This window comes from Chelmon rostratus, chromosome 11 (assembly GCF_017976325.1).
Source record: "Chelmon rostratus isolate fCheRos1 chromosome 11, fCheRos1.pri, whole genome shotgun sequence".
NCBI lineage: Eukaryota > Metazoa > Chordata > Actinopteri > Chaetodontiformes > Chaetodontidae > Chelmon > Chelmon rostratus.
This window is the reverse complement of record NC_055668.1, coordinates 24,954,324-24,979,475: the sequence shown is the minus strand read 5'-3', so window position 1 is coordinate 24,979,475 and position 25,152 is coordinate 24,954,324. Positions and strand designations below refer to the sequence as shown.

At 43.2% G+C, this 25,152-nt stretch overlaps 1 protein-coding gene across 1 annotated transcript in view; it reads left to right on the top strand.

The window, feature by feature from the left end:
• atrnl1a (attractin-like 1a) overlaps positions 1-25,152 on the top strand; it is a 246,474-nt gene that overhangs the window by 96,972 nt on the left and 124,350 nt on the right. The window contains exons 21-22 of the mRNA XM_041947414.1: positions 5,552-5,645; positions 16,523-16,575. Coding sequence (XP_041803348.1) covers positions 5,552-5,645; positions 16,523-16,575 — 147 coding nt within the window. The remainder of the gene's footprint in view (positions 1-5,551; positions 5,646-16,522; positions 16,576-25,152) is intronic.

Genomic DNA, 25,152 nt, shown 5'->3' with positions numbered 1-25,152 from the left:
ATAACCATCCTTGGTCATGCTGGCCACTTTTATATACTGTAGATCTGATATAGAGAGACATAGATATGTATATATTTGCTTTTTATAATTCATGGAGCAAATTAAATTTCACCTGTCCAAACACACACACTTTTGAAAATTGTGCTTTCTGTTGCAAGAATACATTTTTAATTAAATAACAGATTTTTTTTAAGCCATATCAAAAAGTAATCATCTCAGGGTGAAGGTCATTGCCACTGCTACAGTATACCACCCTACGATAATGCTGTGCTAAGAAGAAAGGCTAACCACATGTACGGCATGCACGCACACGCACAGAGACTCCACCGTGATCATGAGGAGACGAGCGACTGATTGGTCACACGGCGGCTCGTGCATGTGCTCGTCTTATTTTTGCATCTTTCCATAAACCTGCATGTTAGGTATATGGGTATGGTATAACACACATGAAGTATGGATGTCTTTTAGTTAACACAGCTCCTGCTCGCACCTTTTGGTCATTCTGTTTGCGTTTTTTTTCCTTTCTTTCAATCGTTTTGATGGAGAGATTCTTAAAGAGCAGGAAAAGCTGTTGAAATGAGGCATTCCAGCCATAAGAAATAGCCAAAAATAAATGTATCTATTATTTGTGTGTGTGTGTGAGAGAGATTTATGCATGGAGAACTCAAGTGCGTCATTTCAAAAAGAATTTAAGAAATCGTATGGATCGTGTTTATAAGTTGAAATGCTTCAGCTGTCCCATTTTTATTTGTACTTAAATTAGAATTTATTAAAATATGCGCTGAGGGATATTTAGCTGCAGCAGACAATGATTCACATATTGCATTGGAGGTTCTGGGTTCATGGGTATTGAAGTCCAACTGCACAAAACACCCTTTGGAGTAATGTTTAGCACCGCAAGGGCCCTTGATTCTCCCTCCATTAAGTAATCTTGAGTTTTATAACTGCACACCCGTCGGGAATTAGACCGAGCCGAGTGTAGAAACGGATAAGAGGTTCAGTGAGGATTGTTCTCTTCTTTCCTCATCTCTACCTGTCTCTGTCTGACTCATGCAGACACACATACCCAGCTCCCACCTACACACACACACACAAACATTCAAACACACACTGACGACAAGCATCTTTTGTACTGTGTGTATACATGCAGAAGCAGTGGGGTGAGAAATTATACTCTCTTCGGGGGGCTCGCACAAGTCATGGGAATATGATTTATATCAAATCAGCCTTTTTTGCTAAGAGATCAGGTTTCTTTTTATTGCATCTTGTTTCTGTGTTGTCAGCAAGTGTGGTGTGTGATGTGCTCTCCATCCATTTCATTCATTCACTCTCTTCCTCTTTATGATTCCTCTGCTCCTCTCGCCCTTCACCTCCAGTTACACACACACACACACAGAACTGAGCTCACTTCCTCTCAGCATTTTGATATTATGTGTGCAAACTGGTCGGATGAGTCAAGTGCTTATTTTACAATAAGGATCTCCAGGTTTAGTGTGAAAGCCTGATTGACTGACTGCATGGATTTGCTGTATGTGAAAGCCAATCACATGTACGATCCTGAAGAAAGATATAACTGCTGATCCACAGAAGAGTTGTGGGGGGGGCTGGTGCTGATGTTAGCTGACAATGGGCAAGTGCCTGGACAGATGCCCAGTAAATCACAGGGCTGACACATAGAAATGGACAACCAAACTGAACACCCAGATAAAACCCACACAGGCACTAAAGGGCCTCAGTCCGCCGACAGAGCTGCTGCACTGTCATGTTAGTGACAGAGCAGGAGTGAAACCCACCCTGTCTTGCCTGGTCCACCGAAAGTACATCAATGCAGGAGGCTAGAAGCTGGGTCTGAGCTTAGAACTGGAAGCCTGAGATGTCTTTCTACCGCAAAGGACTCAGGACAATCAGAGGAGCCTTAAATATATGTTGAACTGCAGGCCCGTCATGAACTGAAATGACTAAAATGTTTAGCTTCCTTCCATCCATGATCGTGATAATTACCATGTTGGTCCAGGACCATGGCTAAATAATTGCTAAAAAAATAATCTCACATCTATAAAACATGTGTGTGCTGTTTTCGTGAAAGCCATCCATCCATCCATTATCTATACACCGCTGAATCCTTTGCAGGGTCACGGGGGGGCTGGAGCCTATCCCAGCCGTCTCTCGAGCGAAGGCAGGGGACACCCTGGGCAGGTCGCCAGCCTACCACAGTGTTTTCGTGAAAGCTACAAATATAACCAAGAAACCCCAGCATTTTGTTTCTTGAGTCATGCGTCAGTGTGTAAGCAGCATTTAAGAGATGCTGCATGCAGTCGTGTCCAGCAGATGTTTCATAAAAAGCTATGTTTGAAAGCTTTGAATATAAACTGAAGCTTTGTGATATTTTAATTTTTAAACATTAATTGGAGATCAGAAGTGTCATGAAGACAGCGTAGGAGTTGCTACCTGCTTTCCAGTCTTTGTGCTAAGCTAGCTACTGTGTGAGCTGCAGTATTTGTGGGCTGGACACACAAAGATAAAGCTGCTATTGATGTTCTTATCTCACTGTAAAACAACAAAGAGGATCATTTCCCAAAATGTCCAATTGTTGCTGTAATGTCTGTTGGCTGTGAAGATGGTTTTGAAAATTAGCTCGTCCAGCTGTTTATGGGATGCTGTGGCTCAGGAGGTTCAATCCCCGCCCACTGCGGCCTATATGTGAAGTATCATTTGGCAAGATGCTGAACCCCGAACTGCTTCTGATGCTGTGATGCTGCGCCCTGAGCGTGTGCATGAATTGTTGCTGCTGATGAGCAGGTGGCAGCATCCACCACCAGTGTCGGGTGAAGGCCGACCTGTGTGGTCCGTTTACCTCTGTAGCACCCAACTGCTTTTGCTTTAGTTGTTAACAAGGGACGGAAAAAGAAGCTTTGTTTTATTGACGTTTTGGCAAATGTAGGAATGTTTGCATGCAGATGAACGGACCCTGGATCTCTGCAGAGAACCTCTGTCGCATCTCATAGCATCTTAGAATATTGTAGCATAGCATGATTGTTGTCTTTATACTGTGTCTGCATATCCCAACGTGCCAGGCCATTTCTTTTGATACGGTTTGGCCACCCTCAGGTTTTGTTAGCTATGTTTTACTTCCTGAAACCTCTTTGTTTGCACACCAGGATGCATAGCGTGTCCTGAATTGTAGCTTTTAAACGTACAAACAGGCTAAACAGAAGTCCAAACCTTTGGCTCAGATGTTCTTGATAAATTTGGCCCTGAAATATGATTAATCTGTTGTCTGTTTGATGCTAAAAGACTCAGCATTGTACTTCAACTTCTCAAAAATACTAAATATAATAATACTGATTGAAATAAATGTGGCTTTGTTTAGCAGTTAAAGTGTTCTAGGAGGAGATGCGATGTTGGAGTAACTTTGTCTCAGCAGAGTGTGCAGAGCGGGGAGTCTGTGCTGAGGCTGCTCTGCTGGAAGCAGGATGTTGTCGGCTGTTTTGGTCTGTATTGGCTTCTCTCAAGTGCCATTGGCAAAATCTGTGTGAGTGCATGAACGCACATTTCTCCTCGCTGTGTCCTTTGTATGCCTTTGTTGACTGCCTACTGAATCAATATTGTGTGAACAGCAGGGTGACCCGAGCCTGCGCTAACACACCTGTGATTTGTCTATTATCTCAAGTCTAAAAGCCACTTTTTGTTAAGACTCTGTTATCTAGCAAACCCGTACAGTTCAGTATGCATCCCTGAAAAGGTTTACTTTCTTTGTGACGGGTCAATGTAATTTCAAGTAATAGATTGAAATTGTATTTTGTTATTGTTGCCGCCTCGGGTGTTAGCGTCTCTGCTTTTCAAGTTGAAGAACGTCAATTCCACTTTCAGCCTGCTGACATTTAAATGCCCCCCTGTGCAACCTTGTCTTTCTGCCGCTCAGTGTGTGTGTTCAAAAATCTAAATATTTAAAGCAGCGTTTGTGTCTGATACTTCGCTTTTGTTCCCCATGCGCGATCAAATCGGGCCCTGTTCCCAGGCAGAGGAGGAGCAGGGACAGAAGAGGTTGTTTTCCTCTCATTATCTGCCGGTGCCTTGGCTTTACCTTGACCCGAGCGCACCACTGTTTTATTACAGGGCCTGTCTCTGTGCCAATTGGAAAGAATAAGAACAGAGCACAAAGTCGATTGAGCTGGAGAGGGACACAGGAAAGAGCGGCCCTGTGTGGATGCGAGCACATACGCACTATAACACAAGGGTACAGCGAACATTCCTGTTTGTCTCTGTCATTAGTCACTCCATGCAGAAGCGATTTAGTGTCTAAATTACAGGCTCGGCTCCATGTGAATCATCTGGCTACATAATGTTCTGCTTTTACATAACAAAACAATTAAAAAGATGAGACCAAAAACCGGCTCCCATCTCTGCTGCTCTCATCAAGCGGACCACCTTCAATGAATCGCTTCAAAAGCCAAATTCACCTTTTGCAATTCAAAATGTTTTGAAAGTTTTCCTGATGGGGATTTTTCCACTTTGGCCAAAGTTAATTACATCTTGTGTGATTGTATCTCAGATCCTTTCTTCCTTTCCTATCATATTTTGACATTTGGCAATTCCCGTACTCCAACATTTGAGTCCCCCTGTAATAACGTGACTGCTGTGCATTTTCAGTATCTTTTACATGTTTGATTGTGGCTCTGACTCGACAGTCATGTTAATCAAAAATAAGACCAAATGTCTAAATCTGCACTGGCAGCCCTTTGCACTCCACAGAATAAAGCATACTGATTATTTTAGGTGGCAGGAAATATTCAGTTTGTCGTCAGGCGGCCCACAAAGCAGCTGTAATTGATATTTTTATGATAACAATGCATCAAGCGACAGTGTGAAAGGGGTCGCTCATTGTGATGAGCCTACAGAGAACAACCATGTGAATGTGCAGCTGCCTTCAGCGTTATGGGGCTGAGTGTCAGCTCACTGTTTAACTGACGTCCGGCTTCAACCTGACTGTTTTGTTTCACCCTCACCGCTCTAATAGCATCGTTTCCAGCGGCAGCAGGCAGTTGTTGAAAAAGCTGTAAAGATCCAGTGTAGAATATCTGCTGAGCAGCAAACAGCAGACAGAGGCAGCGACGAGCTGGTGAAAATAGTGGAGCATTTAGCAGATAAAGAGCCAGATATTAGCTGCTAGAGACTAAAACAGACATAAAAGAGAGAATATTGGATTAAATTCACCATGTCAGTGTTGTTTTCAGACAGGCTTGAAAAAATTGTCAGCTCCACCCTTAAATGGGAGCTTGAATTTCCTAAAAAAGCGATGGGAAATAGTGTCTCTTCAGTGGTGACCTTATGCTGCCCTGAAGCAATCTCTGCCCAAACAGCTTCTTTCATAGATTTGAAGGGAATCCACCACGTTGCAATGTGACAATGTTCACAGATTATTGTGTTTATATGCAGGATGCAGGTACTGCTGGATGCTGAGATGCTGCAGTTGCACAAGTAGCCTTTTGAGACTTGTTGTATGTTAAAGCACATCTCTCTCTCTCTTTCAACCTTTGTCTTTTCTCTCCAGCATGCAAGTGCAACAGCCATGCCAACGTGTGCCACGTCAACACTGGGAAGTGCTTCTGTACCACCAAGGGCATCAAGGGAGACCAGTGTCAGCTGTGAGTATCCTGTCATATAACTGTGCGGTGTCACTGAACGCCTGCTGGCCCTCAGTCATCAGATGGTCCAATTAAATAATACAAAAGACATGTAGCAAGCAGAGCCTTAAAGATCTACTGATGACTGAACAAGCAGCGTTCAGTACATGAAGCTCGCTGTGCAGTGACGTCCAAATATGGCAGCCCCTCCTGCATATGCTCCAGCCTGACACTGAATGTCATTAAGCAGCTCTTTTTGAGGTTCATCATCATCATTTAAACATATGGACAGACTCAAGAGTAAGTTTTGGGTTCATTTGATTTTGGGTTTAGAGGATTAGGATTTGACTCAAATCAATTTTTGGTTGTTAGGAAGATGGAATGAAGCATGATGAACAAATGTTTGTGTGGATTCTGTGTGCGTGTTTTCCTCCTACTGTGCCAGACTTGACCGCTGCAGCACTACAATATCCTAAATGGCTTGGCAGGCCGACACAGCATGGAGACAGACTGAAAATTGCTGCATCAATAAATCTAGCTGGCGAGGCTACAAACAGAGAGTGCATACATACTGTGTGTGTGTGTGTGTGTGTGTGTGTGTGTGTGTGTGTGTGTGTGTGTGTGTGTGTGTGTGTGTGTGTGTGTCTGTCTGTCTGCTGGGGACTGACTACACACCAACCCACGGGGACTTCCTGTCACCGTGGGCACACAATAGAGGTCCCCATCGGTCCAGACTACTTTTTGGAGGTGAAGACTTGGTTTTAGGGTAAGGGTTAGGGTCAGTAGGTCAATCATGTCAGTGGAGTGTCCCTGCAGGGTTAGTTATACAAATTGTGTGTGTGTGTATTTGGTAGTGTAGAAGTCTCACAAACTTCCCATTACGTGGCAGTACAGTTGTTGTTGTATTGTTTCCAGTCAGATTAGCTCCTCAGTGGTTGAAATCTTGACCTCAGTGTTGACTGCAGGGTTAGAGCTCACTTCATTGCAGCAAATTGTTTGTTAGTGTTTGTTTTTTCTTTCACTTAAAAAAAAATTAAACAACTGCTGTGCAAACTTGCCCATTAAAAGTAATGTAATGCTGGATGACATGGATTTAAGCTGCTCAATCTGTAACTCTGAATAATAAATATAGTTTATTGATCTCATTTTTACTACAGCCCTGGTTCCAAAAAAGTTTGGACGCTGTGTGAAACATAAATCAAACAGAATATGATAACTTGCTAATTGTTTTTGAGTTCAAAACTGCACAAAGTCAATATATTTAATGTTTGACCTCATCAGCTTCATTGATTTTTATAAATATCTGCTGATTCTGAATCTGATGCAGCAACACGTTTCAAACAAGTCAGAACAGGAGCAACTAAAGACTGGGAAAGATGTGGAACGCTCCAAAAACACCTGTTTGGAACATTCCACAGGTAAACAGGCTGATTGGTAACAGGTGATAGCATCGTGATTGAAAGGCTCAGTGGTTCACAGCGAGGATGGAGCGAGGTTCAACACTTTGTGAACACGTGATTGGATGAACAGATTAATACCTGGACTCAGGAACACTTTGTTTGTTAATGATTGATTCTGCTTTTATTTACATTCATTACAGAGTCTCAACTTTTCTGGGATCAGGGTCGACACTGGTGCGTCGACACTGGTCATATTGTGTAAAAAAAGGAAAACAACTTGAGATTTATCAGTAGCTTGCAGGTTGAAAATGTCGTAGCCACACTAGCCATGCACACACGTATGCATGCAATTATGTAAATTTAACTAACCCTTAACTTAAACTCTGACTTTAACCACTTATTGCCTTACGCTAACCTCAACATAACCTTTGAGTGATTGTGGACTTCAGCTCTGCTCCTGACATTAACGTGACCCCAGCAGAGGACCAGCCGGCTGCCCTGAACCCTCACACTAAAAGACTCCCCACATGTTTACTGTCCGCTTTAATCAGTGTATTACACAGGGAGTATTCCTGTAAGACACCAGTCAGCGCTGACTCATCATACAAATGAGACTTTTTTCTTTTTTTTTTTTTTGGAATCACTTAATATATTAATGTTTTTCTTTTCTTGAATAATTGGCTTCAAAAGGAGAATAACAGGGCACAACAGTTCCTGTGCAGTCTGCTCAGTGGTTAGACTGAACAGGTTTATGTTCAGGTGATGTTCTGTGATCCAATTCCAGTAGTTCCAACCCGGACAGGAGTTTCGCCGGCAGCCCCTCTGTCTGCCCCTCTGAAAATCTAATGTCTGTTTAGAAATTCATTAATTTATTTTAGTGAAATCACAATCATGTTTTAAACTTATGGCCTTGATGACCTCAGAAAATTGTGCTTCGGGGCGAGTGGGCTCACCCCTAAAGTAACTGGAGCTAAGCCCAATCTAACCTACTGTCTTTGCTAAAGCAACAAACCTGTTGATTCCAGTTTGTTATAGTTGTTATTGTGTGCTGGACTCTGAAACAGGAATCTGTATTTAATTCTGCACAGATTTTGATACCAAGCGTCCCATTTCTTTATTTATGATTTCTTATATTCTTATTGAACTCTCAGAGGCTCTTTGTCTCTTTCTGCCCTTTCAGTTGTCAGTCTGGTTGAAGCGCTCTGTGTGTGTGTCAGATCACAGCTTTATAGGCAGGAGGAAAAAATCAAATCAGTCAGAAATTGGCAAAAACTGAAAATTGATATTGACACAGTTCTACGTTTTCTTAGAAGTCGACAAATGGCAGCACCTATTAAATATTTAAGTGCTCCTGACAGTCATTACAGCTTATTTGTCTACTAAAAAGCATCGGCAAGAAGGATTTGTGTTCAGCACTGATTGGTTTGGGAAAAATAACAACTCGTCCTTGACAGAAAACAGCGAACTTGAGCGCGTGTCAGACTGAGTAATGAAGTGAAACGCACGGCTCTGATCTTCATGCTGATATTGGCAAATCTGGAACAACACCCAGCTGCAGCTGAGACGGAGTGAGCGCTGGATTCGCTGCACAGCCGCAGCGCTCCTGTTCACTCGGCGTCTGTGTCAGTTTTTTGGGTGCAATGTTTCTTTTCAGCGCACACCAATAATTCATTATTCTGCAGGAGCCTCCACAGAGGCTGAAAGCAGAAATGGTGTGTTTGTGTGTGATCGCTTGTGCATCCCTAAGCCACTGTGCTGCAGTCGCTTTCACCTTTGATTTGCTGCGACACCCCCCCTCTTTCCCCCTCTCTCTCTCTCTCTCTCTAAATGTCTCTCTGTCACTGTTTGTTTTGCTTGAGTCACTCCAAAATGGTGTGCCAAGTAGAGGGCCGTTTGTTTGTCGTTTTGATTATGAACGAGCAATTTCCCCCCCGGGGGCCGTGTGGTGAGCGCCCTCAGGTCCCGGCAGGTGTGTGCATGCACGTTTCTGTGTGTTTTGTGCAAAGTCACTTATGCTAAGAGTCTGAAATAATGAGGCCATTAGTTATTTTTTTCGCGTGTTTGTTTTCATCTATTATCGTGTTTCATCATGTTAAACAGAAGAGGAGTCAGAGCACAGTTTCTTTTGCATTTGCAACTTTGACAAATACAGACAGAGAGAAGAAGATGTTTCCATATTTAACAATAGTAAGTTTTTTTAGTATTAATGTTTTCTAAAGCCGTTTTAAACCACAGCACTCCTTTTATAGCGATAATCTTTTGGTTTTTAACCCGTCGCAGCCCTCGTCACTATAACGCTGGCAAAAGCTCAAGGTGCTGGACTCAAATGCACGACTCAGACACTTCACTGAAAACAAAGGCTCCAGGTCAGTTTATCAACAAACAAAGGAGGCTCTTTAAGACAGTAGAAACTCAGGGTGTTCAAAAATACAAAATACAACAAAAAGCGCCAAGGAAAAATGCAAGCAAAAGACTCCTCTAAACATTAGGGGTACAAGGAACAGACGCTGGACTGACGTGTAACACTGGGTAGGCACAAGACAACCTGGCACAGGACAGGGGAAACACAGACAATATATACACGAGGTAACAAGGAACAGGTGGAGACAGTCAGGGCGGGGCAGACAATCAGACAGGCGGGAAACACCGGGAAGTCAAGGGCCTGAAACGAGAGGAGAATTAGTTTTCACAATAAGACAGGAAGTGCAAGACACAGACGAGACGCCTCAACAGACCCGACGAGACATGACAGTCTATGCTGGATGAAGAGGACTGCTTTGTCTTGTGGTGTCTCTTCAGTCTACTAGACATCATCATCATCATCATCATCATCATCATGTTAGACACTCAGATGTGAGACCACAATAAGTGAGACGAGTAGCTCTCACCAGTTTTACCTCCTTGGCTCCACCCAAACTGCTGCGTTACTATGGCAACCGTGTTGGCACCAGTCTTAGTTGCAGCATAACTGCATTTCGATGCGGTAATTAAAATGTTTAGTTGGTGCAATAGGAAAATGTAGTTGATATAAATGTTGCCGTATTTTTTATGTGATGCAGTTTTTTTTTTTTTTTTTTTTAACAAATGTAGAGTGAAATCTTGAAGCAGCCTTGGCCTGACCTCATGGCTCGCACTGTGCTGCTGCTCTAAACACAAGCAGCTCGACAACAACTTTTCTATATAAGATAATCCAAAATTACCAAAATTCTCATCGATCAGCTCAGTCTTCAAACCTGGTGCATGTAGACACACTTAGCTTTGCACCAAGAACGGATCTATTAACATTAAGTATGTTTTCATCTGTGACTGTTCCATCATGGTCCAACCACTCGTCTTCTGTTGGTGTTTCTTTTCTCCCCCAACAATCTAAATTGTTTTCATTTATTTCTAACATCAGAGAAAAGATGATACATTAGTTTTAAGACAGCGTGGATTATGATATTTTCCACGATACTTACAGCGAATCGCATCACAGCTGAAGGCGGTGCACGGCGTCTGCGGGTTCACCAGGCGTTCGCAGGGCCAGTGTGTGAACGGTAACAGCTGTTCCGCAGACAGGCAGCTCGGAGTGTGAAGGTGGCAGGTCAGGACTGCTGGAGTGTGGTCTAAACCTGAGCTGCACTTACTCTGAAATCAGTTTGCTGTCCAGATGTTCCCCCGCTGCTTAACTGCAGCTACACTTTTAATTGGCAACGTTCATGAATAATCTGGGTATAAAATGCCTAACCTGTGTGCACTCTCATTTTATTTTTACTGTGTGTGAGACAGTCTCTGCTGAGGCCTCCTCTTCATTTCTCCTCGTTTTCTCGTCGCATTGTCTGACTGACTGATTGTGTTGATTTAGCTTTAATTGGCCTCCTCTCCAACTATGGAGAACTCCACTAATTGACTGCTAATTTGCATCGTTTGCTGCACTTGACTGTGGAGGGAGAGCGTGTGAGGGCTTATGAATGTTTAATACATCGTGTAGTTTTCTGTTTTACCAACTGTGCCGATTCATTTTTACACCGAGAAAAAGTCAGACAGTGAAAACACCTTCAAACTGCTAAAACAGGTGACACACACTTACACAGAAACACACACACAAGCAGGACTGCTATCATTGTGACCTTTAATCTCCAATTTGTTTATCTCTTCGGGGCTTTACGGGAACAGCATGCAGAGCAAAGTACTTGTGACTCGTCTGTGTGCGTCTTTGCTTGTGTCGATGAGTCAGAGTGTGTTTTAAGTGGTGAGGCCGTCCAGTCCTGTGTGGCCCTTATCTTGTCCCCATTAGGCTGTTGTAAGCAGCTTAAGTGTCCGTCCCCTTTTTGTCGGAGCTCTGCGTCCAGGACTTTAGTGTCCCCCAAGAGAGCAAATAGCTCAGCCTGGCCCCCTTCTTAGCCTCCTGCAAGTCTGCTTATCTCTGTCGCTCTCCGTGCTGGATCTAACATATGCATGAATGTGAAAACCACATTTGGCCAGTATGGGCCTCAGGACATGGCCGTGCATTACCGGAGGATAGCCTGCATGCTAGCTGTATGACTAGCTTTGTTTTTGCTTCGGTCATCCTTGTTTTTTGATGCTATATCACTAGCTTATAGAAACGTTCAACCCCCACTAGTTAACTAACAGCAAATTGAGTTTGTTAGCACTTTAGCTAAGTAACTAGAGGAGGTTCATTAACTATCATACAGAACATACAGCAACACCGTCAGCTCCATCTGGACTGACAGCAAATCGTCCTGTGTGTCTTTGGCAGCTATGGTAGAGTGCTGGGAGTTCTTTGGTACGTCCAGGGTTGTAAAAGTAAAAGCCCTGTTCATATTTATACAGACGATGTTTAGCCGGACAGACACTGGAGGGCTGAAGTCAGATTTTAACCCAGAATTGGTCACCACTGTTAATTTGAGAGTACAATAGATGTTTTCTTACTTTCGCCTGTACAGAAGGCTCAATTAAAACGTGGAATATAATTTTCCGCGACGTATAAAATGAATAAAAATTGTATTGTCCTCCTCGGTTTAGGTGGTCGACAGCTGTAGCCCCTCTAAAGCTTGCACAGACACACAGCTCACCTTTCCTCAGGCTTTTTGATAAAAGAAGAAGTCAAAGGAGAACGTAAACTATGCGACACCCAGCCTGTTTTTTAATAAGAAACATCCAACCATCATCAAAGTTAATCCTGTTGTGTGCAAACCATCAGCAGAAGCCACCAGAAACCCTGAAGTTTGAGAATTAATCTTCAAATCAGTTCATTATTTGAATTTGGATCAATTTGAAAGAGTTTGGCAGCATGAAAGGACTTTTTTTTTCCAGTTGCTACAACAGAGTGTTGATTTGTACCTTTTGACTTACATAAACTAAAAGGTTAGCTCCCGCTGTTTTGGTCTGCACTGTGTCTTCTTATTTGTGCAAAGTTGACGCAGCTCCCTCACCACGCGGTCATGATGAACAGTAAATGTATTGGCAGCAGAGCTGTGATGTAAGAAAGTTCAGGCTTCTTGTAGCAGTTAGCTTCCAGCTAGCTTCCACCCTGCTGAAATACTCTCACGCAGAGCTGAATCAGGTATCAGGATCAGAACCCAAACCTGATGTCTAACCTCCTCTGAGACGAGACAGAGCCAATATTCATCAGATTTGGAAAGCAGCTGAAACTGCAGCTGAAAGAAAACATGTTTAGTGATTAAAATGCCTGATAGAAGAAGAAGAAGAAGAATCATCTTTGGCTCCAGAGAGGCCCTAACCAATTTATGACATTGCATTTATCACAATAAATCTTGTCGTGCTGAAATAGGCTTAGTCCTCAGTGCTCCTTTGTGGCAGTCGGCTGGAAGCGACTCTAAAGCTTTTAAAGTCACGGAGTCCTCTTGAGATGACGCTGCTCCCTCTCCAAGTCTCTTCTCTGGATCCCAAACTGCTCATTTAATAAGCCTCTTTCATCCTCTCTTAAGCTTCACTTCACTTCTGAAGGGCAGTCCACCTTTCTTTCTCCTTTTTTTCCCTTTTCTTTCCTCGACTGTTTTTGCATTTCTTTCTTTCTTTGCTTTTCTTTGTCTCTTTGCTTTTGTTCCTTTCGTTTTCTTTCCTCCAGAAACTGCTGGACGCTATTTTTTGCATTTGGTGAGTCAAGCAGGAGGAAATAGTGCATTAGTTGGGGACTATTTTCAGCAGTGCATTAATCCACCTTGGGTGCTTTAGTGAGTGTTTGCAGCAGGATGGTGTTTGTGGGGCTGAGTCAAAATAGACTACTGCGTGTGTGTGTTAATGACGGTGGCTCATTGATATGTTTGTAATAGTTTTTGAACAGTGGAGCTCGGCACAGAAGTTAATTTAAACACAAGATACTTGTGGTCAAAAAGAGGATTCATTCTCCGTGAAGAACCTTGGAGCCCTAATCTGCCTCTGTACCTGCCAAAGAGCAGTGATTCCTAACACGTCTGTGGGGGTCCTCAGGTGGAAACCACCCTTCAACAGTGTTTCGCCTACTTAGTCCCACTACACCTCCAGGAGGCTAGGCGGTGAACTTCGGCGTCCCAGAGTCCCCCCCCCCCCAGTGCCAGTTCACACTGCTCCTACACAATCCAAACAGCACCGCCACGTTCACCTGACCCAGAGATGCTCCAGGTAGTGGCCAGTACCGATGCTGCCATTTAACTATTGCTAGTGCTAATGCTAACCGCTAAGAAGAACAGAAGAAGACAATACAGTTCCGATGCTACCATTTAGCTAATGATAAGTGCTAACCGCTACCTGCTAAGAGGGACAGAAGAAGACAATAAAGCTAGATTCACCTATACTGTTAATGTTAACTGCTAGCTACCAATACTAACTGCTAAGATACTATCATACTACCACCGCTTTAGCTATTGTTAGCTGAAGAAGAAGAAGCTTGATCAGGCTTTGATTGAGACACAGTTCACAGGATCATTTCCTTGTTTTGACCATCTGATGGGACTTTGTGGAATAAAAATACGCTTAGAACATCAGCAGCCTTTTCTGTTAATCATTAAATCGAGATCTATCAGCCGACTGTATTTACTATAGTCGAAGGAACGTCTGCTGTTCCCTGAATATACATTCTCCTTTTCACTATTCCTATACAGAAATATTGATTAATTACATTAAACTTTAGATTTTTAAAAATGTGTCTGTCATGCAGAATTTAAAATTTAAGAAAATAAGTAACTGAGCAGCACATCTTTTATCTGACAAGATAAAGAAGACAAGAATCACTGAATGCTGCCAAATGATTAAAAACTAAAATCAAATTCGGCTTCTTGAAAGGGACAGTTCAGTAGTTTGCAGCAGAAATCTGTTTATTGGAACATATTGGAACTTGTCGGCCCAGGCATCAGGTGGCGTCTTAAACCGACCCGCTCGCCACCATTAGACCGAAGGTATCAGGCTGCCTCTTTAGCTGTTTTATGGTCGTTCTGAAGCCCTGATTCAGGCTGGAAGCTCTGCGAGGAAGCTGTTGTTAAAGGCCTCGTCCTTGGCCAGGCTTTATAGAAGAATGAAATATTCAGCATCCAGCGCTGCTCTGTGACCTGCTGCTGCACTACGAGAGAATCCACAAACATTCAGGCTGTAAACCTCACCTGCCCTCTTGTTCTCGCTCACTTTCATTCCTTTTCCCGCTGCTTTTTTTTTAAATGCTCTCTTGCTTTGTCTACCTGAATCCTCCTGCCCTTCCTCTGTTACACTGTGAAACAGTGTGTGAACTGTGCTTTCCATGATTCATTGTCCATATTTAGTAAAGCTTGTCAAAGACCTGCATATGGGTTTGATAAGCAGCCTGTTTTCTTTTTTCTTCATGGCCGAGATACAGAATTTCATCAAGCTGTTACGATTTCTGTAAACACTCTCTTGTTTTGCTTTTTAAAGTCTTCCAGATGAATGTCATACACACAAAAAACCACAAAAAACTGGGTTTATTCTCCTTCATCACGGTGATGCAAATGCTCTTTAAAGACATGTTAAAATCTTTGACATTATAATAACAATCACATTCAGTTCCCTTTTCCATCGTTTAACATTTCTTTTCCATTCAGCTCACAGTGGAAGTTTAATAACTCCGGCTTTTGTTCTGTGCTGCCAGGCAATAATTTTCCTATCTGAACTACTTCAGGTACACGTCATCTGTCCTGACACTTCAATGGCCTCAGAAGCATCATTTCTTGATGATAAGTAAAAAACAAACCCTGTAACCCTGCTATTTTTCTTTAATTGCTTTACATTATCGTTAAGAGCCCTGATGATCCTGGAGCAGGCAGCCCATTAAAACTCTTACATGATGTATTCTGAAAATTTCATTGGATTTGTACTTTTTTTTTAAACCTGATTTTGTTTTGGTGGAGTTTATTGGTCATTAGGGACCTTCCCTCAACCTAAAGGTCACAACTTTCAGCCAGAGCCAATTACTGTCCATCAACAAATGTGCTTCTTCTTAAAAGACAGTCAGCCTGGATCGGGTCGCAGTGAATAACAGAGAAAGGTCTGAAATGCAGAGTGAATCCTGGTTTGACAGCAGTGAATGGCAGCTCCTGGTTCCACTTTCTCCACTGCTCATCATGACGGTGGTGGTTGTATTTAAACTGAAATGTCAGGATGTTTTGCTCTCGCTATGTCAAGTATTGTGTTTTCCACTAACCAGCACTAGCTGTCAATCCGAAGAGAGAAATGAAATGAAAGAGATGAACACAAAGCAAACCTTCTGAGTTGGGTTTTAAAAAGCTACCACAACTCTTCTTCAGTACCCGTAGCTGAATATACTACTTGTGTATCATAGCTCTGAAGCTCCACCGTACGTCTTGTATTTAGTGATATATATTAGCAGGATCGTTTGGGAACATACTGAGCACATGGCTCAACAGGCTGCAGGAGTGAGTCTGAGGAGCTCATATAGACACTGTGGTCTGTTTTTCTTTTATTTTGCCATTGTTGCTGCTATGAATCCAAGCTCAATACAGCTGATCCATGAAGGAGCAGCTTGAAATTCTTCAATGGGAGTGATTGTTTGGTATTCAAATGATTTTTTTTGTTTTTTTTTTTGTCTGAATCAACATTTTCCAGCCCGTCCAGAAACTGGGACCCGCTGATGTTCTCTAGATGCACGAAGCCTCTTTTTGTGCAGAGTGCTTCGGGAGGTTAGCATGACATACCGAGCACGTATAAGCTGTTGTGTTCTCTCTTCAATGCTGCGGTTCAAGGTGTTCTCTCCAATAATGAGTGTGTGCGTGTGTGTGTGTGTGTGTGTGTGGGCCCCTGGGAAAAAGAGAGCAGCGATGGCTAGACAGCACTGTCAAGGGAAATCACCTCGCAAAGAGGTGGAGGAAGACAGCACCTGCAGCAAGGGGGCACCTGACCCCCTCACCACCACCACACGCACACACACTCTAACACGAAGATGTGTCTTTGTAGAAACTCAACCTTTGTTGAACGCTAATGACGTTATTCTCCCTCTTCTTCTTTTTCTTCCCTCTCCACCTGTCTCTCCTTTTTCCCATGTTGCTCCAGATGTGACTCAGAGAACCGTTACCTTGGTAACCCTCTCAGAGGAACATGTTATTGTGAGTATCCTGCCGCCGCTACACCTGAGTCTCCCCTGGCCCACGCACGCACGCACACACACACACGCACACACACTCACACACACACATATATAGAGAGAGCTAAAGTGTGTTTCTGCATGCACTGTCTGTGTCTGGTGACTCTCATTACTGTACACAGAAAGCAGAGGCTAACCCTGCTAGCTAGCGAGTATTACATGAAAGAAGTAAGCATTCTGAACTTATGGATCAGATCAAATAAGCTCACTGTGTTCCAAATGTTTGAGCCAAAATGTTTCTTAAAAGACAACTTCAAGCACAGTTTAGGAGCTTTGAGGAGGGTCTTGGGACACCAAAGCCTCATTTTGGCAAAGCAATGAGTGTTTACAACATGCTTGGAACTACTCAGCACACAGATGGGCACAAATATTGCACACAATAATATTTATATTTGCTTTCTGATGACACAGGGTCACGAAAGTCTGGTATTTATCTAGAAGAGTGCATTGCTTCTTGATTCTGTGCCTGTACTTTTTTTTTTTTGTTATTCTGGGATGATGACTTATAGTAAATGGAGCATTCTGAGCATTCCTCGTGACCCAGAAGTGAACAGAACACAGATCTGACAGTGACGGTGCCACATGTCGCCTCTGACTCAAGCTCACTTCGCTGTGTGGAGGCAGAATAAAGGGAGCAGCACAGTGACAGTAGTTTTCAATCTATGAAGGAGCTTAAGAGTCACTGAGTGTACCAGGAATCTAATAACCTCACTCTGCGGTTACCTTTGAGAGAGAGAGCAGTCTTTGAGGTTGAAGGTTAATTCTTGACCTTGTGAACAATTTGCATGACCAGGAAAGATCACTTGTCATTGTCTGACAAACGACCAGTGGTCAGGATGGTTCCTGTCAGTCTTATAGTGAAATAGCTGTTTTAGACACACATGCAGGTGAATCATGTATTCAAATACTGGGATGATTTAAAAGAAGCCAACTTTGTGTCGCAGTTGGTTGTGAAGATTCCCAGACTTATAAGAGAGGGAAAGTGTTTCTGTCCACTTTGTTTTCCTGTTTCCAGATGCTAGCAGGGATCACATCGACTCAGCTCATTTGCAACAAATTGCTGGTTTTCCTTTTAAAGGGCAGACGAAGGAGGAATGCTGCAGTCAAAACAGATGTTTTGTGGCACACACGCACATGCTCGCTCGCTCGCTCACTTTGCATCTCTGCCACACACACACACACACACACACACACACACACACACTTTGAATTGCCATCATCAGGTTTAATATTATAACACACTAGAATAAAGTTCAAGTCCTGCCAATGTCAATAGCCCTCTAGCTTGAGTGAGGCTATCATTGCTTCAGTGAGGGAGGCTTGAAAGGATACCGCAATCAGAAGAGTCATGCCACATATTGCACTGGTCACCTCAAATATGCCTTTGATCGCAAAACAACTTCTTTTCAAGGGTACGACTGAAGACGGTAACACGAGTTCACCTTTAGTGCCACAAAGCTTTTATCTTAAAGTGCGATTTTTGTTATTTTTCAGACACGGAATCAGAAGTTTTGTTCAGATAAAGCTGCCCATTAAGGAGGCCCAGCAGTCAGTCAAAGACATCATGTTTGGTACGCTAATGGACTGTAACAATCCAGCTAGCATAAACAACGTCCTGTGACGTATATGACTGAACCTGTGATATCATCTATTTCCCTCAGGGGAAAGTTTTTTAGTTTAAAGTTCATGGATGGCGTGGTTTTACATTGTCTGCTGGATTCAGGAGGTCTGAGGTCTGAAAGCACTAGATGGCACCAATGCAGTGCCCTTGCCCAGTATTGTGAAGGGCTTTGGGTAATGGAAATGCATGCAGTCAGACAGAGAAACACACACGCACAGTTTGTGATGGTTGCTAAAGTCTGTAGGTGCACAGCTCCTTTTATATCTTTATGGCTGCAGCTGAGACGGTGGGTGTTTTTTCACATGTATTTGACTACATTCTGTTCTGTCATTAATGTGACATTATCTTTTCTACTGTCTGCGAAATGGGGTTAGCTTTGTTTGAATAAGAGCAAGCGCACTCAGAAGTACACACATGAATGCACACGGCGCCCTTTCTCCCACACGCACGCAGAGAGATAGTGTGTATAAATTACACATTTAAAAGCCATCCGTTTCCGCGAAGTCTGAGGAAAGCTGCCACAATAGTGGCTGAGGTCAATATTAGCCTTAAATGTCATTGGAGGGAAAGAGCTGATAAAAGCTTTATCTCTGTCTTGTAAAATTACATGCAGAGTATATGAGAGGCGGCACTGTCCCTGCTGGAGGTTCGAACAGGTTTACAGCAGAAGTTAGAGAAATCTGAACCACCTGTGGATTTCTTTGATGTGGAGAGATGATGAAACTTTATCAAACAGCTGACAGCACAGAGGTTACCTGGAATGTGAGGACGATATTGTCAGTATTAGTCTGTGGAAAGTGGAAGATGGCCCTTTTAAACTTAGATGTAGTTGTTTACAAAGTGCATAAAGGGAAAAAGAAGTACCCATGTCCCAAATTTAGGGTTTCTGCCTTCTCCGTGTTTTTAAGAACTAATATGGGGGGTCTGGCTGTCCCATTACGAAGGTCCAGACTGAATTATTTCAGCTCAGTCGCCAGAATAGAAATGTTGCCATTGTACATTTCTTCAAACCATTCAGTTTCATACAGATATCAGTGGTTCGACAACAGGTAACAAAGCGGCGTAGTTCAGATTACAGATGCATGTATATGAGCTGAGTTTCTCATCAGGAGGAAGAAGAGGGGATGATGGTGGCGTGACAGTCGGGCGAGTGGATCTGTTCAAGTTCAAATCCGTGTTTGTGCCGACAAAACTGGATGTAACCAGACCTTAACCGCAGCGTTGTCGCAACATAAAACTGAAAATTGAAGTAGAAACATCAAGTTTGAACTTAAAGAAACACAAAGTTTTGAGATCTTTCTGGTTTGCAGAAACATGCAACACCAACATTTATTCTGGCGACTGGGTTGTTTGGGCTTTGGTACCATTTTAATGGTCACAGCCACAGATCAACAATGGCCTCTCTCATTCCAAGTCCCGAGTCTCGTTCGAAGCCAGGAATGCTGCTGCCTTCTGGACAGAGCTGAAAATCAGCCGCTGGTCACTCAGTTCAGAGGAGAAGGTACACGCTCACAGTTTTTCTGTGTGCTGTCTGCTTTGCTGCTTTGAGTATCCCAGAATCTCTCTGCACGCCGGCAGCTTGTATTTGTGGTCACTTGTATTGGTGGCATTCCCTCAAGAGGTGAGATAAATCTGTGTTCTCGTAGCAAGATGATTGACAAGACAGGAAATTGAAAAAAAAAAACCCCAACATATCTGCTACTCGGATCATTTTTCCGACCTTTTCTCTAATCTTTGCTTTTTCAGTCTGAAATGAGGCAGAGATTTAACTCTTCTGGCCTCCCTAAAACTATTCAGATGAAACAATCTGACGAGAAAGTGTGTTACATCATGGTTGGATTGCTGTCGGCAGGTGGAGTCCGTACAGTCTGTGGTTTGTCTCTGTAAAGTAGCTTCTGCCATAGCACAGCAGGCTGGATTTATTCCGTCCTTGCGGCAGGAACTGACGGCTTGTCTGCTTCAGAAAACAGCAGCTCTGACACAACACCAAAAGACCAGGAATAAAGGGTTAGCACTTGCCTCAAACTCAAAAAGGTGAATAGAAAGCCATGATCTAAACCAAGCAACTACTCAAGGTCGACCAGCTGAATATCATAACAGGTCCAGCCTCTTTGACATCTGCTCTGAATCAGACGTTTCAGTAGTCTACTCCTTCACGCTGTCTGCTTCTCTTCTTCTCTGACACAGAGCAACTGTTTCAAAGTCAGTCGTAAGCAGACTCACTGAACATGAACTATAATCATAGACTGAGGAACGTAGTGTGTGTGCTCAGTGGCAGCCTGTGTTTTCGATTCAGTCCTCGTTCTGACATTTCAGAGTGAGAGCTCACAGACTACGGAGCAGCACTGTTAGTACAAATACATCTAAGAAAACTGCATTTCAACCACAGTCTGCTGACAATGTAGTTATTAGATAATTAACAGTATTTTATTTGGGTCAAAATCAACTTGTATTTTCTAATCTGCCGTCTCTGTAGGTGAGATCTGTTGTTGTTCAGGCAACTAAGAGTTCAGGAAAAGGTCGCTTTCATGGTTTAAAGAGAGCAACATTGACTGTGGAGTGATGAGATGAAAACGTGCAGCATCAAACCTGCCCAACATCACCTGCAGAAAGCATCGAATAAATACCAAGATATTTTAGGTTGGTTCAGACCTGAGACCTTGTGTTTGTTTGTTTGTTGGTGTGTGGGTAGCATTTTCTTAATTTTAGGGTCGGAACATACCCGTCTTCGAACTTGGCCTCAGTCACACTCCTGTAAATAGTCCCAGCTACAAAACAACATCAAAGAAGCAACTACAGACAATGGAGCTCTCAGTGGTCACCTCCATTACAACAGAGTCTGTCCTGAAATCCTCGCAGACGTTTCCGGCTCCTACTGCTCCGACTGTGATCCCACAGCTGTGATGGTTTCTCAGGATACATCAAGTTTCATTCAGCATTCGACTTCTTTCCAAACAGCTGATCGTTTATCTGTGGCCAATAATGACTCACTGCACATTCACAGCTAACCATGTCTCATGTTGTACACCTCTGGCATCAAACGAGGGAATATTTCATCAAAACACATACATGTCGGCCGATGGCTCCTTCCCTGCTTCCTTCCAGCCTTCATTTTGATCTCAAAGGATAACTTTAATTTTTTACAACCTGGACCTTATTTCTAGCATTAAATACGAGCATTTGCTCACCCAGACAACTTTGGTGGCATTTGGAGTCGTTTTGACGAAATTAGCCCCAGAGGGGCGGCGCGTATATCCGTATAATGCAAGTACTCGGGGCATCCATGCGCAGCCTCTATATAACACATAATCTGCGGCGAAACTCGTTCATATTCCAATATTTTGTTATGATATGCTGGTGCTATTCCCCTCTGAGCCCGTGGTGGCATGTATCAACATGGCGTCTCTAGGCAACTACCTCTGACGCGGATGATGTCATTTCCGCTGCGAGCAGCCAGCCACAACACGGCTGACTCTGCGGCGGTCGGCTTGTTTAGCTGTTTTGCCTAGAAAGCCACCAAAGTTGTCTGGGTGAGTAAATTGGTGTATTTAATGCTAGAAATAAGGTCCAGGTTGTAAAAAACGAAAGTTATCCTTTAACTACGCGCCTGAGAAGTTCTGTGACTGTTTCTTGCACAGTTACGATGCAATCATGTTGACAACATCTGTCAACAAAGTACTTAAATGCACTTTTGTGGTAGTTTGTACAATAGTTGCCTCCGGGAGCAGATTTTGCCGCACGCACACACACACACAATCAGACTCACAAGGTGAAAACAATACCAGCCACTCTGTCTTGGCTGCTAATGAAGTCATGTCACACGCAGAAACTTGTCCAGAAATTCATGCTGGTGAAATGTTTTCATCAGACTGATGAACGGGAGTGTCCAGCTACGGGCGGCAGTGTTCCTCATCTCACTCGGGGATGAAGTGCAGAGTGATGCTTTGGTTCAGTTAACACTGTCATATTGAACCACCAGTCAATTGATGAAAAGCAACTTTGCTAGTTAATGAGTTTGCCCCCAGCCAGGCTAACATTTATGAGCAGGCATCACCGGGACAACACTTTAATGAACCACTGTCACATTCCATCACACTCAGCTACAAGGGACGTCTAATTAGGGATGGCCACCAAGTGTCCCACCACTTCCACTGGAAAGACCAGCAGTCAGTTGAATTACCAGCTAAGACCAGTCGGTCCACGGTCAGCTCCGCTCGCTGCCCCGAGGCCTGCTGGGAAAGCTTAGTCAGGCCGAACAACAGTCGCTCCAATATTTACTGACAGCCTCACAATCGCAATTAAAACGACAATTAGTGACAGACAGCACGAAATGGGACTGAATAATGATGTCGTGTCCAAATTCTGAGGGGGGAGGAATGGCGAGGGTTGAATTGTCGTGTCCCCAGTTTCTACCAGACATGATTAGATTTTGTCTTGCAGTGGTGTAAGTGATAAGATAAGTGATATCAAAGACAAATAGAATACAAGCCAGTGAGTTCTGAGGCCAATTCAGACCTCAAAGCGGTAGCATGGCGGTGATTGTTCAGCACTCAGCAGCGTCTCTGGCCTAAGGCCGTTCATTAGACCACGATTTGGCGTCAGTCCAGGATGCCTCGATGTTTGCTGACAGGCAGTCCATCTGGACGCCCGTCCAGCTCGGAATAATTGGTCCTATTAGGCCAAAAACCTTTTTTGCAATTCAATACTTACCCTGACAGAATGTAAAATATTTTGACTGATTTTAGATCAGTTTGAGCAAGTTTCAGTAAGAGTTTGATACATGTTAATACAACGCGTGACATTTTGGGAGTTGGGAGTTTAGGTGAACTTTTTTTGGTTTTGTCAGAGAGGTTTTGATTCTGCTGAGTTTCTGGTGTTTATCTATTCAACTGTAAGATCTCACTAATGTGTTTATATACATATTGAAAAGGCAAATTAATGACACTTCTTATCATTTTGCACAGCACTGAAACATGCCAGAGACTACACCTTTGTTAGGGTGAGCCCAAGCACAACACTAACAGGAAAAACGTACTGCCTTCATTCCATTTGTTTGTCCCAGTTGAACAGCAGGCGTCAGATCAAGGCCTTGGAAGTGGATCAGGTTTTAGTTACACCTGCTTAATGTCTTCCACCAGTTGTTGTATCGGCAAACACTGAATAATCTGATAAATGTTGTATTATTTATATGACTATTGTTTTGTGTTGCTGTACATTGAAAAGGTCTGTGGATTGTACATTATAGAATATTCAAAATCCATTTTCATTGATTAACTGCTTGGTTGATTATTATTATTTTGTCAGTTAATAACTCTGCATTGTTGACCTGACGTTATAGATTTATGTTGGGGATTATTTTGAGGATACATTTACTGTATATTTCAGTTTTTTTGTCCTGTTTTCCTTTTATATATTTCACAGCTCTCTCTTTGAATGTACCATTGCTCGCGAGGATTTGATGTGTAACCACGCTTTTCACCACCAGCCTGTTTGGGTGCGGTAACTACTTTGAACCCTTTTAGCCTCATGAAGATCTGACGGCGATCAAAACATTTTCCATAGAAACATTTTCCTGTATATTGAATATTGAGTGGAGCGTTGAGGTGTTTTCATGGATGCAGCCTTGCACCTGATGAGCGTGTTCGATCACCACCTGTATGAATGCGCTGACTTCCATGTGTTCACGCTGGCCTCTTGCGTGCTTAGTATTAGTAGAAAGTCTCCAGTTGAGACACTGATAGTGACCTTCACGGCGACACGTCTCTCAGAACATTGTATTGTTTAAGAAGAGGGCGTTTCTAATAAATCGGGGTCACCTGACCTCATGCATACATTACCTCCAGGCTACCTTGACCTCCATTTAGGTCTGACAGTGAATCTGTGTTGTCCTTGTGTTAACTCCCATCGTACTCACCTGTTTTCTCTGCGAGGTGACGCTGGAACGTCTGGCCTGTGCTCCCTCAGGGGGGTGTTGCAAATGGGAAATAATAAGCTGCTAACAAGCATTAAATGAAACCTCAGCGAGAGATTCTGACAAACTGACATTGTAGGTGAGCTCACGCTTGTTTTTGGTTTTCTATTCGAAGCAGACGGCTGGAGCATCAGTTCCGTTCCGGGTGAGGGCTCTCTCTTCTGCTTTCTCATTCCCCATCGTCAGTGTTTTGTTTCATATAGGCTGAATCAGCTTACATATTATGGTAATAAGATCACCCATCTGTGAACCTGAGAAATTGACATGAACTGCTTTCTGTTCCAGCTCATCTGGGGATTGTTAATACCTTTAGTGATACCTTGATACGATTCATCCAGAGTGAGAATTTGCACCTGTATGCGTGTAATTGAGATTGCCTAAGTGAAACTGCTGTAAGATTTCTCCGATGGGATTCGTAATTAGCTGAGGTGAACTTTTAAACCTGGCTGATGCTCTTGTTCCCAGCAGCCTTAAAATCAAACATATTGGGAACACGCATGGGGAGTGGTGTTCCTGTGCTTTATTCTCATTTGTTTGGTTAACTGCACAGACAATTACACGCCTGTAAACACTCACGCTGACACAGATGCACAGCCAGGTAGATGTATGCAAACAGGTACGCACACGTACGGACGTGTTCACAGTGGATGCACCGAGAGGGAAGTACACAAACGTACTGTACATGCAGATATGCACACACACAAGTCCCTACCCCCTTTACAAAGTATAAAGAAAACCCCAAATACTCTGAAGTTGCCTGACGACCCTTATGGGATAAACAACTGAGCAGCAGCAGAGCACGTCTGCCTGGGAGGGAGGGAGGAAAAGAGAGATGTTAAGCAAAAAAATCGTCTTTGATCTGATGATATCTGCTGTTTGGGCTAACTCGCCATGAAGGCTGAACAAAACAAGGGTGTTTGTCGAACATAATTCGCTTTCGTCTTGGT